The sequence below is a fragment of the Podarcis bocagei genome (genome assembly GCF_964188305.1).
Source record: "Podarcis bocagei genome assembly, chromosome: 6".
Taxonomy (NCBI): Eukaryota; Metazoa; Chordata; class Lepidosauria; order Squamata; family Lacertidae; genus Podarcis; species Podarcis bocagei.
In genome coordinates this window covers 28,325,520-28,340,398 of record NC_138130.1, presented here as the reverse complement: position 1 = coordinate 28,340,398, position 14,879 = coordinate 28,325,520, and the positions used below count along the sequence as shown (strand labels likewise).

The 14,879-nt window shown below is 43.6% G+C and overlaps 1 protein-coding gene and 1 long non-coding RNA gene across 7 annotated transcripts in view; one reads left to right on the top strand and one right to left on the bottom strand.

Annotated features, from left to right (window-relative positions):
• The window catches only part of SH3RF3 (SH3 domain containing ring finger 3), a 210,141-nt gene that overhangs the window by 173,476 nt on the left and 21,786 nt on the right, over positions 1-14,879 (top strand). For both annotated transcript variants that reach the window (XM_081198320.1, XM_081198319.1), the window contains 4 exons: positions 941-1,041; positions 5,780-5,950; positions 8,888-9,135; positions 11,582-11,916. In XM_081198320.1, coding sequence (XP_081054446.1) covers positions 941-1,041; positions 5,780-5,950; positions 8,888-9,135; positions 11,582-11,916 — 855 coding nt within the window. The remainder of the gene's footprint in view (positions 1-940; positions 1,042-5,779; positions 5,951-8,887; positions 9,136-11,581; positions 11,917-14,879) is intronic.
• LOC308589448 overlaps positions 11,754-14,879 on the bottom strand; it is a 46,341-nt gene continuing 43,215 nt past the window's right edge. For all 5 annotated transcript variants that reach the window (XR_014009256.1, XR_014009257.1, XR_014009258.1 and 2 more), the window contains one exon: positions 11,754-11,885. This is a non-coding gene — a long non-coding RNA (uncharacterized lncRNA). The remainder of the gene's footprint in view (positions 11,886-14,879) is intronic.

Genomic DNA, 14,879 nt, shown 5'->3' with positions numbered 1-14,879 from the left:
CCACGTGGACTCCTGGACAGTCACCCCTGCTGAATCCCATTTAAGGATCCGAATGTCTTAGCTGTCAAAGTTGTGACAGTTGCTATGAGGTAGGTGAAAGCTTGCAAGCTGGCCAGTTTGCATGTAGGAGAAAATTCCAGATATGGTGACTGAGTAAACCATAGCAAGGTCCATATGCCAACTTGCCCACTCCTACACTGAGCAGACACCTAACAGACTGGGTTGGTAGTAAGTCCTGCAACTGTCTGCAGGGATGTCAGCCTGCATGTAGGTCCAACACAGCCAGAGGAAGGTGGTGCCAAGTTATCCTCCCCTTTCCCATCCATGCAGGAAGATGGCGGCCGCCTTGGACCAGCCATGGCCGCACCATGCAGTAAATGCCGCTCCCCCAGAGCCCCAGGTGAGCAGATCATTGCTGTTCTCCACAAGCCACCAAGAAAACAGCTACCAGCAGCAGCAAGATCTGAAACTGCAAAAATAAAAATAAAAAATTAACAAACAAACCAGGGAAGACTTGGTACATAAGTGCCAAGATGTTGCTAGGAACATGAATGGCAGGGATCAACCAGAGAGGCCTTCAAAAAGTACTTATGGTAATTGTAAGGGGATTAGAGGTGCTTTCACTGCCTTTGGAACAATAGTAGCTCTGCCTTTCAAGCCAAACCTTGAGTATGTGAGTCACCAGTTTGTGAGTGATTTGAAGCACGAATAATCTGAAATCTATTCATCTGGAAGCCTTGTATAAAGAGCCCTTTATTGATATTGGCCCATAACATTAAGCTAACATTGCAAGGATGTCAATGGTTAGGGCAGCCATGCCAATGAAAGTCTTTGGGATTTGGGGGAGAGAGAGAGAGTGCAGCTCTAACCCCTGAACAAGTCTTAAGTATGTTGTGAAATTATTTATTTTCATTTCTTTCTATTTTTCTTTCGTTCCTAGGATTCTACTTTCGCTGGAACTGCAACCATGACTGGACCCAGAACAAGTGCAATCATTGGAGATCAGGGAACACCATCAAAGGTCCAGCTGCCCCTCAACATGTAAGCCTCCATTTTGCACTGAACATTGTTTTAAGGATACGCAGCACATTTTGTCTCTCATTGTTTGCCGTCTGAAATAATAGCTCTGCGACAGGAGCACTTCTCATGTAGTTATCATTGTCTTGAACATAACCCAGCCTTCTGCCAGAGCTGAAAAATGAACAGTGAAAGGCCAGGTCACCTTCTTTATATAGCCCATTTTTAGCTTCCAAGATATTTATTACAGATGTATGAATCATTGCATAGCAGGCTGAGTGGCTATCAGCTGCAGAAATCTGCTCCTGCAAATTAAACCATTACATTCCTGTACAACTGAACACCTGAGACCATCTTTGTTAGGACGCACGGTTTCTAGAATGAAAAAAAAAACCTCACCCAGTTGTGCACATTAGAAAAAGAAAAACGAAGACATAGCATTAACATCATATGTGCAAAAAGCTTCAGCTTAGGCAAAAGATGATTCAGGTTGATTAACTATTACTTAGAAGAAGAGGTTGACTTTATCAGGGATAACTTTAAATAAATCTCATAATGGATGTGTTTTATATTTGTATGTATTTGACATAAGTTATACTGCTGAAACAGAAACCCAAGTGTGGGCCCGATGTATATTTCCAAAAATAAATCTGAATTTAATAATCTGCTTTGCCCAAAGGAGAAATTCGGGAAACTAAATTACCCTGCTTTTAACTTCTCTTTTCAATGAGGGCACAATGTCTTTAGAATGTCCATAATCAGGAACATAGGAAGCTGCCTTATGCTGAGCTAAGCCATTGGCCCATCTAGCTGAGCATAATAATAATAATAATTTATTATTATTTATTTATTAATATCCTGCCCATCTGGCTGGGTTTCCCAATAGAATATTAAAAACACGATAAAACATCAAACATTAAAAACTTCCCTAAACAGGGCTGCCTTCAGGTGTCTTCTAAAAGTCAGAGAGTTGTTTATTTCCTTGACATCTGATGGGAGGGCGTTCCACAGGACGGGCACCACTACCAAGAAGGCCCTCTGCCTGGTTCCCTATAACCTCACTTCTCGCAGTGAGGGAACCGCTAGAAGGCCCTCGGAGCTGGACCTCACTGTCTGGGCTGAACGATGGAGGTGGGAACGTTCCTTCAGGTATACTGGGCTGAGGCCATTTAGGGCTTTAAAGGTCAGCACCTACACTTTGAATTGTGCTACACTAGTGTTTTCCAAACTGTTTTTAGACTACAACTCCCATCATCCTTAGTTAGGTGGACCAATGGTCAGGGATGATGGGAATTGTAGTCCAAAAACAGCTGGAGACCCAAGTTTGGGAAACACTGATCCACACTGACTGGCAGCGTAAGAATTTTAAACAGGGGTCTCTGTCTCCCAGCCCTGCCTGTAGATGCATTCAAACAGAGGCCATCTTCAGGTATCACACTTAGCTGTTATTGCTTAGCCCACTGTGAATGAGCTGCAATGAACCTTCGATCAGTGTGCTCTGCTCTCCTCCTCCCATGCAATTTCTTTTGCACCCAGTTTGGCTTAGCAGATCATTTCATCTGAGCCAGCAAACTATGATAAACATTAACTGGTTTGTTTGAAACAAGGCTATTTGATGAAGCCATGGCTCATGATGAACATTGCACAAAGCTTGACTTCTGAATGCAGCCTTAATGTGTTTGTATAAGAAGAGAACTACATCTATCTGTTGGAACATAGGAATCTGCCTTGTAGTCATGCGATTGGTTCATCCTATTGCCCACACGGACTGGCAGTGGCTTACCAGGGTTTCAGATGAGGGATCCACCCACGACCAAGGAATGAACCTGGGACCTTGTGCCTGCAAAGCAGATGTTCTAGCACTTAAGCTTCAGCTTTCGTAGTAATTCGCTGCGGTGGTGAAACTGCATCGATGGGCAAGGAAACACCACGCCAGATAAGATAATTGGATAGTGACAGTTGTACAGGTAACAGTGTAATTGTACAAATCATAGAATTGTAGGTGTGTTTCAGTTTGCAGTATAAGCAGTTAATTCCCCATCTTTCATCCCTAAAAATATATATATAAGGCAGGTCCTCTCTTCATTTTAGCAGCCAGTTGCCTACGTTGCTTCACTTGACCAAGTTATAGAATATTTTATAGAGAGAGGGGAAAGAAAAATAAGCACCTTCGTGCTCTTTGTGGCCGGGAGCCAGGCTTCACTTCAAAGCAATTGTGTCTCAAACTGATAATAGACCTACAGAGATGACATTAACCATAGCACCATGAATTCAACATTATAAATTCAGTCACAGTTGAGTCCCTCAGGCCCAAAGTTAAATCTGGAAATTCTGGCAGGCAACTTTTAGTGCTGAATATTGTAGATTAAAACTGTGTCAGTTAACTAGATCCAGCCCACCGTACTGTGAAATGTCATCTTATTGCCGCTTTGAAGGTGCTAGGGTGATTTTTTCCTCCCCCCCCCCTCTCTCTCTCTCTTTATAGTTTATCTCAGCCTCAAAGTGTATGCTAGTGGGTGATGAAAAGCAGTCATGTCCAGAGACTTTGTAGCTGGATAACACTGTTAATCTCAATACTATGCCAAGAGCATGCTCCAAGGAAATATAAATACATTTTTCCCCTTATCTAGGTCATTTCTGCACAAGAATGGCTTTTCCGTGCTTTTTTGCAACAGGTGTCAAGCAGGGCTCCCACCTCCAGCAAACATATCCATGCATAAGGGTTGGGTCAATTTTTGCAAAGGTGGTTTTTAGAAATGTTGGTACAGCCATCTTTGCTAAAAACAGGGATAGGGAACCTGCAGACTTCCAGATATTGTTAGACGACAAATCCCACAATCCCATAATATCATAGGCCATGGTGGCTAGGGCTGATGGGAGTTAGTGCCTTTCAACATCTGGCCAGCCACAGTTTCCCTACCAATGATTAAAAGTGTCAGTCACACAGATGGTCAATAGACAGACAAGACTGGGTACAGATATGAACCCAGTAGCAAGTCTTATTGAAGGTGCTGAAAGAAAAGCAGCTGAAACTGGTCAATCAACAACATTTATCAGGTAACTTGCAGCCTCATCCAATTCAAGGTTTATTATATATGGCATTGCAAGTCTTTGTTCAGGCAAAACCAGTTAAATTGTCATCCTGTGGAAGGCCAAAGTCACTTCCTATATAGTGGAGAGATAATATTATCATAGTGCCTAACCACCACAGCATGGTGCTACGACCATGGCTAGGGGTTGTACATTTGCTCTTCCGGTTTCAGTGCAAGTTCCACTGGGCTGGTACCCCTTCTGTACCTTCTTCCAACCTCTCAACCTGCTCAAAGAAGCCCTTTAAACAAACACTCCTGTGCCACATTTCGTCTTTTCCTCAGTGACTTAGTAGCTGCAACTGCTGGTTTGCCTGTGTCAAGCCAAATTCCCAGTTTGTCCCTTTCTAGGGCAACTGGCCAGTTGCAGATAGTGTTAATTTCTATGTCTGGTGTGTTCATGCCGCCCAGGAGTGGCAGACAGCATGGCCCATGGTAGAGTGGTCCATTGCACATGTATGGCCAGTGAGGATGGCTGCAGTGCTTTCGCATGTTTACCATCAAATAAACGCATAAAAGAATCAGAACGTTCCATACTGCAAGCACATGGTAAATTGAGCCCCAAAGTGCACCTAGAGGACTTGTTAGAAAAATGTAAGTGTCCTAATAATTACTGCCATTTTTATTTCCTGACTGCAAAACAGTGAAAAAGAATTCGTGGCACTGTAAAGGAAAAGGATAAAGAAAGAAAGCAGGATTTATTTTTCAAATTACATTTCCTGGAAAACAGAAGTTTTAAAAGCCATGCATCATATTTATTGGCTGCAGTCTATAGTCACAAGTAGTTCAGTGTTTCTTTTTTCATCTGTTCTGGGACTGAACTCCTCCTACTCCTGTTACTCCTATTGCTAGAAAAATCCACACGGGTTTTAGTAGAAAAGGGCAGTTTTGTGCAATGCAACGAATGTTCAGAACATTTTAAGGAGCATCTTCATAGCTTATAAACAGGGGGAATTGGGAATTGTTTTCTTTATTATTTCTAGTAATTGTTTTGTTGCATTTCTGGATGATTGCATCATTTTAATCATAGAATCTTAGAGTTAGAAGAGACCCAATGGCCATCTAGTCCAGCCCCCTGCAATGAATTCTGATTCATTGTTCCTTTTCATCTCAGTCTGTCACATCCAGCTAAAATTGAGACTGTCCTTTAGACACCAGTGGAGAAAGTTATTTACAACTGACTTTAAGTCCAATTATTATTAGTGAGGCCTAGTTGCCATGCTTAGCTTTACTGTGATGGAGCCATTTAGTACTCTTGCTTTTTACAGTGGTACCTCAGTTTAAGAACTTAATTCGTTCTGGAGGTCCATTCTTAACCTGAAACTGTTCTTAACCTGAGATACCACTTTAGCTAATGGGGCCTCCCGCTACCGCTGTGCCACGGCCGCACGATTTCTGTTCTCATCCTGAAGCAAAGTTCTTAACCCGAGGTACTATTTCTGGGTTAGCGGAGTCTGTAACCTGAAGGGTCTGTAACCCGAGGTGCCACTGTAGTTGGAATAATTTGCCATTCTTTACACTTTCAATAACTCTCTTACCTGTGTATTTAGGAAGCATCGTTTATGACAAACAGAGCTTTCTGATTGGGGGGAACTGAGATGCAGCCTGAATCATCTCACATGTTTGTGTTTCAACTTCATACCTTCCTTTTCTATGTCATTCCTTTCTTACAGCTACTTGGCATTATATGCATACAAGCCCCAGAAGACGGATGAACTAGAACTACGCAAGGGTGAAATGTATCGCGTTATTGAGAAGTGTCAGGATGGCTGGTTCAAAGGGACGTCTTTGAGAAACGGCATGTCTGGAGTCTTTCCCGGCAACTACGTAACTCCTGTTTCGAGGTGAGAAACAGTGGAAAGATGGGCGCTGAGCAATCATACATATCCTGAGCAATGTTAGCGTACAAATATATTTCTTTTCAGGTTGCACTGGGTTCCCCTAAAATAGAGAGAAAGAGAGAAGCCATGGTGTAGATCACTCTGCTATCAATCATACTTCGTGTACGTGTCAGAGACCCTAGATTGGTTACACTCAGGATAGATAGCACTTGACTAAAGGGTTTATTGGTCTTACTCAGTGACCTAGTTTAGAGGTAACATTCCTGGTCCAATAAGCCATGCTTTATTCAAGAGGGAATGAGCTGAGGTGCTTCCTTCTCTGTATCTCTACCTATATAATTATAGACCTGTAGAGTTGGAAAGGAGCCTAAGGGTCATTCTGCTTCAACCCCCTGCAATGCAAGAATCTCAACTAAAGCATCCATGGAAGATGGCCAACCAACTCTGCTTAAAAACTTCCATGGGAGTCCATCACCTGCCAAGGGAGTCTGTTCCTCTAACAGCTCTAAGTCCCTGAGAGTTCTTCCTGACGTTTAGTAAATGTCCTTCTTAAATTGTGGCACCCAGAACTCACCACAGGATTCCATGTGTGGTCTGACCAAGGCACAATAGAGTGGTACTATTACTTCCCTTGACGTGGACACTATACTTCTAGTATAGCCTAGAATAGCCTTAGCTTTTTTTGCTGCTTCATCACTGTCAAGGAACTGCCATCAGCTCAGAGGCGAGAGGTGGAAGAGCAGTTGTGTTACAGGGAGCCTCCGAAGATCTTGCGAAGCAGTTCTTCCTCTGGCGAGGAGGGAAGCCCCGCCTCCAGTGGGGAAGGGACGCAGGGATCAGAAGATGCTAGGGAGAGCCTCAACACCGAGCCTCTGCAAAGGGGAGGGGAGGCAAGTCCCCCTTTGCCAGCGCCCACGTTGCGCAGTAGGTTTGCGTGCAGAGAGAGGAGAAGAAGGATGGGGGTCACTACTGTTATGCTGGGGAAGGTATAAGGAGCGCCCACTCCCAGATTCTGCTAGTGACTGAGCAGACGTGGACTTGTGACGCTCTGCACTGTAAGATAGTTTGTACAGATAATAAAGCCTGGAAAAGACAGGTTGGAGTCCTGCCTGTTTGCTCTCGAGCAACCACACCATCACCTGACAATCACATTGTTGACTCACGTTAAACTTGTGGCCTTCTAAGATCCCTAGGTCCTTTTCACATGTACTATTACTTCTCTTGACGTGGACACTATACTTCTAGTATAGCCTAGAATAGCCTTAGCTTTTTTTGCTGCTTCATCACTGTCAAGGAACTGCCATCAGCTCAGAGGCGAGAGGTGGAAGAGCAGTTGTGTTACAGGGAGCCTCTGAAGATCTTGCGAGCCAGTGTGGTGTAGTGGTTAAGAGCGGTAGACTCCTAATCTGGGGAACCGGGTTCGCGTCTCTGCTCCTCCACATGCAGCTGCTGTGTGACCTTGGGCCAGTCACACTTCCTTGAAGTCTCTCAGCCCCACTCACCTCACAGAGTGTTTGTTGTGGGGGAGGAAGGGAAAGGAGAATGTTAGCCGCTTTGAGACTCCTTAAAGAGAGTGAAAGGCGAGATATCAAATCCAAACTCTTCTTCTTCTTCTTCTTCTACTGGCAAGCCAGGTGTATCTTCAGAGATACTTCCTGCTTTGTTAAACCAATTTCCAATGACATCTGAACTGGAAACTTATACTTGAAGCACTCTCTAGAAACTAGAATTGCAAACAATTTATATCTCAACAAGGCAGTGTAATATATCTTTGTAATGTTTATCTCCATGATACTGTTTAAGCTAAGGTGCTGGAGTTAATTTTTTTCTCCCCTTTTTTTCTTTACCTGGCTGGTTTTGAGCACCCAGGTAAAGAAGATTTTGATATTTAAGTCAAGATAAGTTAAACTACCAAAAAGGGAAAAAAGGGATTGATTTAAATCTCTGACCTAAGCTTCCAACTTTCTAATTCATATATTTACGGAACAAGCATGCATATTAGTTCTTATAACAATTAAAATGTATCTGTTTGCAATTAAGCAGGGACCTTATGTTACCCAGGAGAATAATCTAAGACCAAAGGTCATAAAGACAGCATTCCTTTTGCACTGCAAAAAATTATTTCTGCTTAAGGGAGCAATTGTGAGATTAAGGGTTTCTGTTTGGATCTTTCTCTTGCATGTATAAAGACCCTAAGCAAGATAAATTACTGGAAGACTGTAAGGTTGCAATGCAGTGCAGAGTTAGGTGTGCCTAACACTCATTGAATTCAATTTGTTAGCTGCTGGTGGTTTTTCACATGTTGTGCATTTTGCATTACATTTTGCTCCCGAAGCTACAGTCTCTCAATGCGCTTACCCTGTAAAATTTAGAGACCCAACGACCTTCATTCCATCATGGTTTCTGTAGCATGCAGTCATTCAGACTTCTTTGCAGTCCTTGGTGACAAACGTAGCCAAGCAGAGAGGCATGCCTACCCAGAGGTGCTCAGGTGACTGGCTAGTCGATTAAAATTAATGATTCAAATACTGCTTTAGCTTCTGGGATGAAAATTTTCGTAGACCAAATGGCCTGATGTTAACTCTTGTCTCTCCAAATATTCTTGCATCAGTCTTGCATGACATCATCATCGTCATCATTATTATTCCATTACATTGTGTTTTTACAGCTGCAGCACATTATTATTATTATTAATAATAATAATCTGCAGCAACCTGCAGACTTTGCATAGGTGCGTGAACTCTGATTTCGCCAGAGAAACCTAGCAATGTGCCAGGGAAACCTATTGAGAGGTGCAACTGAGAGCTGCCTTTGCTGCAGAGCAAGCTATCCTTCAGGAAACGATGATAAGAATATGCCTTTGGTGTCTTCTTGTGTGCCTGCACACAGCATTTGCTTTTGGTTTCCCCTCTCTATCTCTCTTTCTCTTTCTCTCTCTAGGGTTCCTGCTGGAGCTGGTCAGCTGAGGAATTTGGCAGGAGGGTCTCCCACAGCCAAAGGCTCTCCAGGAGCCGTCCACCCAGGAAGCCCAGCTCTTACAAACACCGCTGCTGTTGTCAGGCCAGCTGTTCCAATCACCGCTCCGCCCACTCAGCCCCAGCTGCCAACAGCCTCTCCGCAGATGAATAACTGCTCGAGGTATTCCTCTCAGCAGACAGGCATCCAGCCCCGCAGTTCTGTGCAAATGGGTACGTATAGGTCCTTCGTGTGTCTGAACAATCCATATTCCCCAAATCTAGTATTCTGTCTCAGATGCACAAGCCCTTGGAAGCCGTTTGTCTCTGTAGGTTTCCTCTAAAAATATTCTGCTCTATTTGAAGCCCAGCATGCAATAAGGAAAGGTTTTTATGTGCCCTGTAGTGTTTAGGGTAGTATTTATTGATTGCTGGGAAGTGAATTTTGTTTATCAGGTTGTCCACTTGCCACAGCTGAAATCAATTACGGTGCTTACAAATATTTACACAAATACCTTTTGGAGCATAAAACACTCTGCATGCTGAGAAGGTTAATGCGTCTAAATCCACTTGACAAGCAGTGCATGACTTAACATTTTAAAAACATTTTATTAGGCTCTGAAAGATGAAATGTCTTTATTATGCAAGGCAAACACGAGCGATAAATCTGAGGTCTTGGAATACAGCTACCTTTTATTGAAAATAAAATGTAAACAGAATACATGCATTCCGCAATGTACCTTTTCCCAGATGGCTTTCTTGATTCAAATAATAATTACCTGCGTACAGATTCATTCTGCTTTTAACATTGACTATAATGCATAGTAAATTTAAAAAAAACAGTTAATTATGTATCCCTGTGGCAATTCAGAGCCATTTCAGAAATACTTCCTGAGGCTGACAGATTGCTTTCTCATCCTGCAGAGCTATCTAATTTGTCCCGAGAATTTTTTTAATTTAAAAACAGCAACACTCAACACCTGGCAACGGTGCCAGAGTGTAGATTTGGGAGGTTAAATGACCGCCTCAATGCCAGGTCGAGCAGCTTGTACTATCTCTGAATTTTCAGGGAAATTAGTAGACTACAGAGATCTTGTTCTGAACAGAACGAATAAAAAATTGATATAAGCTGTGCTATTTCTCAGAGAAGCAGAAGAGTGAGAAAATAACTTAATTCTTTAGAAAAGTAAGGACGAGGTGCCGCATCATATTTTGATGTTGCTCTTTGGTTCCCATCTTCTGTACCTGGGATGGTGCTCTCCAGACATTGCAGGCTACAATTCTCATTATCATTGACCTTTGGGAGTTGGAGTCCATAACATCTGAAGGGCACCATGGTGGCTTCCTGGTTATGCACAGTTACCTGCGCCCCATTGAACATAGTGGGGCTTGTTTCTGAGTAGCTACACAAACATATGATTGCACGGTTGAATATTAGAAGCGGTATTGCTTGGACAGTGTTTGAGCTTGAATGTAGGATTTGATGTTGAGTCCTCAACTGGGTATATAACCCCTTTATCCTTGGTATTCTGAGATAGCTTGTTACTCCCTTGCGATAAACAACTTGTTGTGGTTGATAGTTCTGTTTGTATGAAGGGTAAATATCGGGAGAAGAATCTTCAGTATGGTTTTTAAAACTACTCCCCAATACAGTGGCAGACTTTGGCCCCTCAAATTTCAGCAGTGCCCTGTGGGACTCTAGACGCCCCCTTCTTGCATTGCTTTGTCGCACCCTGGTGCGATCAGAACTGGTCGCGCTACCCTAAAAGCCGCCTCTGCCCAATAATATCTATAATGGCAAAAATACAATGCTAGCTACCACAGCTCAGTAGTAGAGCAGCTGCTTTTCATGCAAAATGTCCCAAGTTCAATCCCTGGCATCTCCAGTTAAAAGGTTCAGATTATAGTATAGTACAATAATATAATAGCAAGTAATGGAAAGACTCAGAGACCTGTGGTTAATAAGTGCAGAAAATACACAGGTAGGTGGATGAATAATCTGACCTTAATAATTAGGTAGCTTCCTATGTTCAAATGCAAGTAAATCTGCATGATTTTAAATGTGATATCTTTTTTTCTTTTTTTCTTTTTTTGCTTTTGTAGTAGGCAAGTCTAATGCCTACTAAAACTAATGCCAACCTGATCCTAAAAAGTGTTTGTCTGGAATAAAATGTACTTCTGAGATGAGTCGGTGGCCTTGCAACAGTTTTTTTAAAAATACTATACGTACCACATTAGGAATTATTTTCAGTACAATTTCTTCCAGTGCTTTAGTACATGTCAATCCACACACTGGACAGGTTTGGAATGTTGGCATGATCCAGACCACTTTACAACCTTTAAAAGTGACTACAGTCATACTTTGGACCCAAACACCTTCATACTCGGACGTTTTGGCTCCCAAACGCCACAAACCTGGAAGTGAGTGTTGCAAACGTTCTTTGGAACCCAAACATCCGACGGGGCTTCCACGGCTTCTGATTGGCTGCAAGAGCTTCCTGCAGCCAATCAGAAGCTGTGCTTTGGTTTGCAAATGTTTTGGAAGTCGAACAGACTTCCGGAACGGATTTTGTTCAACTTCCAAGGTAGGACTGTACTATATAGCCCTTCCTATTTTTGACCGTGTTTAGTGCCAGTCAAGTTATTTCCTTACTGTTCCCTTCTCTCTTTTTCTTTCCAGTTGTTCACCCTTCTGTGCAGGCACAGGACCGGCCCACAGCTACAGTCTCACCACTAAGAACCCAGAACTCCCCATCCCGCCTCCCAAGCACTGTGGTCAGGCCACACTCTGTGGTTTCTCCACAACACATCCACCACTCCCCTGTGCACATCATCCCCGGAGCACAGTGTGCCAGGCCCATGATTCCCCTCACGTCGGCGGCGGCAGCAATTACTCCTCCCAATGTCACTGCAGTCAACCTGAATGGAGAAGCAGGAAACGGGCCCATCAGTAGCCTGGCAACTTGCAGCCCAACCAACACAGCCTGCAAAGCAGAAGAGAGGAAAAACGAAAAGGTAACAGACAGCTCTGGGGTAGCAGGGAAGATGCCCTTCTTAACAATTGTAAACACAGGGCCCACCGTATGATCCAGAATTGCTGGTGCTTATAGATATGATTGATAACCAGGATGGGACACCAGTCTAAGAGTAAGATGTCAGTGGCAGGGGTAAAGGTAAAGGGACCCCTGGCCAACTCTGGGGTTGCGACGCTCCTCTTGCTTTATTGGCCAAGGGAGCCAGCGTACAGCTTCCGGGTCATGTGGCCAGCATGACTAAGCCGCTTCTGGCGAACCAGAGCAGCGCACGGAAATGCCGTTTACCTATTTATTTATCTACTTGCACTCTGAGGTGCTTTCGAACTGCTAGGTTGGCAGGAGCAGAGACTGAGCAACGGGAGCTCACCCCGTCGCGGGGATTCGAACCGCTGACCTTCTGATTGGCAAGCCCTAGGCTCTATGGTTTAACCCACAGTGCCACCCGTGTCCCTCAGTGGCAGGGGAGTTATCATCAGTTAATTCTATCCTCTTGTCCTTTGTCACTCTTGTCAAAATGGCACCTTTCCTTACACATAGGATTGTATTATCTTACTTCTGTTAACTTTCAGACTGTTTCTGGGTAATAAGCTTCCCTTGCCAGAATCTCTTTGTGGAGAAAATGGCAGCCCATCCAAAAGTCTTCTTGACCTTTTTTCAGTGCTTGAAAAGGGAGAGCCCTTCCAGTCTGCAAGGTCATGTGTGAATTAGTACAAGCAGTTCTTAATGCTAAGCACCTATAGCCTAAAGCTGTTTGCACACTTGTTTCATTGATTCACTTTTGGAATGGCGATGGGTTAAGTGCCCAGCTGCGTGTGAGGTCCCCATCTGCTGCACTTGGCATGCTCTTTTGTCTAAATCCTCCACATCTGAAACAGCACAGAAAGACACCAGAGAAGTGCCGCAGGTTCCTTCACCATATGGCCAAGTTTGCAGGAAATTGCTTGCCTAGTTACATAGAAGATGTTATAAGTTCAGGCCTTGGGGCTTGGAGTCAGAGGCACAGTACAACACTGACTTGTAAATGGCTGAGGCTGTTTTTTAACCTCACTGTAAACATCTCCTTCAGAAAATTGCCTTGCCATGCTTCAGTGAAACCAGGAAAGGGGATGGGATTAAATATGACTAGGTGCAATCTGTGACTGATACATTGTAGGTGCAGGTTTTTAGGATTCAGCCCTGGGAGCAATTGTTCCATGTCAACACATTTAGATGTGCTGCTAGTGCCAAGCTGCTTTAAACAGGCTCGGCCTGTTAAGCCCTTAACAAATGCAGAGTTTTGCTTTCATTCAGAATTTATGCATTGCTAATAATCCTCAAATATCAGTGATGAAGACTTGCCCACTCGAAGCCAGTTGCAGAGCCAAATGATTACACTTTACCTAGAAGTATCCCACCTACTGCAGATCTTTTACAGGACGAGACCTAGCCTCTTCTCCTGATTTGTGGATCTTATTGGGGGAGGGGTGTTGAGTGTGCCGAAAGACATCTATTGATTGGTGAGTTCCATAGTTGGTTGCTAAAGCTAAAGACTGTGCACTTTTTTCTTATGTCTTGAACTTCTGTGGCCTTCCCATGCAACACACAACAGCAGCTCCTGGGCAAATTTGCCTATGTTCAAATGAGATGCTGAGAAAGTGGTGCCCTTGGTACCTGAACTTGAGAACAGAACACTTAAAGGAGAGGTGTTTTTCTCCAAGTGGCCCCCAAGCAAACTAGTTGCTGACTGGGAACCTTAAATTTGCATCTGTAAGGCATTAGATTGAGACTGAAAGGTAGAGGTATCCTGTGCTTTATTCTGGCACGGAATATGCATAAAACCTCTTTCTATCTGTCCCACCACTCCCCCTCTCAGTTTAATTAATGTGCAACACAGTTCAGATACATCACGCTGAATAGTTAAAGAGACACAGCAATGATATCCTGCTAAATTCCATGAGACCAATATATGTATATAATTCTGCCATGCGTTTCTAAAAATCTGTTCGTCTGTTCCATTTTTGGAACATGATAGCCCAAAAGCCCTATAACAGAAGAAAGTTTCGATTTACCTTGGTTGTACATCCTAGGTACCTAACACACCAACATGCTGCTTGAAGCATCAGACTTTGCCTTAGAAAATAAAAATAACTTTCTTCTTTTCCCTCGTTTTCAAAAGATCTTGACTATAATGTAGCCCTAGCCTGATTTTCTCCTGCCAACCTAGCAGTTTGAAAGCACGGCAAAGTGCAAGTAGATAAATAGGTACCCCTCCAGCAGGAAGGTAAACAGCATTTCCGTGCACTGCTCTGGTTTGCCAGAAGCAGCTTAGTCATGCTGGCCACATGACCTGGAAGCTGTACCTCAACCAATAAAGCGAGATGAGCACCGCAACCCCAGAGTCGGTCACGACTGGACCTAACGGTCAGGGGTCCCTTTACCTTTAGCCTGATTTTAAGTGGAAAGTTTCTCCAAGTTGGCTAAAGTTTCACTGCTCACGTGGACTTAGTACACATTTGAGTTATATGACCTCATGCTCATATACCTATGAACAGGATTTGGCTTCACTATCTGGTGGGTTTTTTTTACCTTTAGTAGGGGTTGCACTAAGCAAATATTCTTTACCATATACCAGGAGTGGAGAACCTGTTTCTGGGGTAAAATGTGGCCCTCCAACACTCTAGTACAAAACCTGATTGCCCTGTTTTGCACCCTCCTTTAATGTGTTTGCCTCAGTGGAATATGTCCTTGAACTCTGATAATGCCTCTCGCTTCCCAGGATAGAGAGAGATGTGTGAAGTGAGCATTGGTGAAATGTACATTCATTGCTCCAGCCACTTTTGCCTCTTGTCCTGCCCACTACTGATATATTGCCTCAGCTTTCCTGAATTTCTTTCTGACCCTCCCAATTCCGAGACTCAGAACCATTGCTACCTGGGAAACTGGGCCTGGCCAAACTAGAGGTGG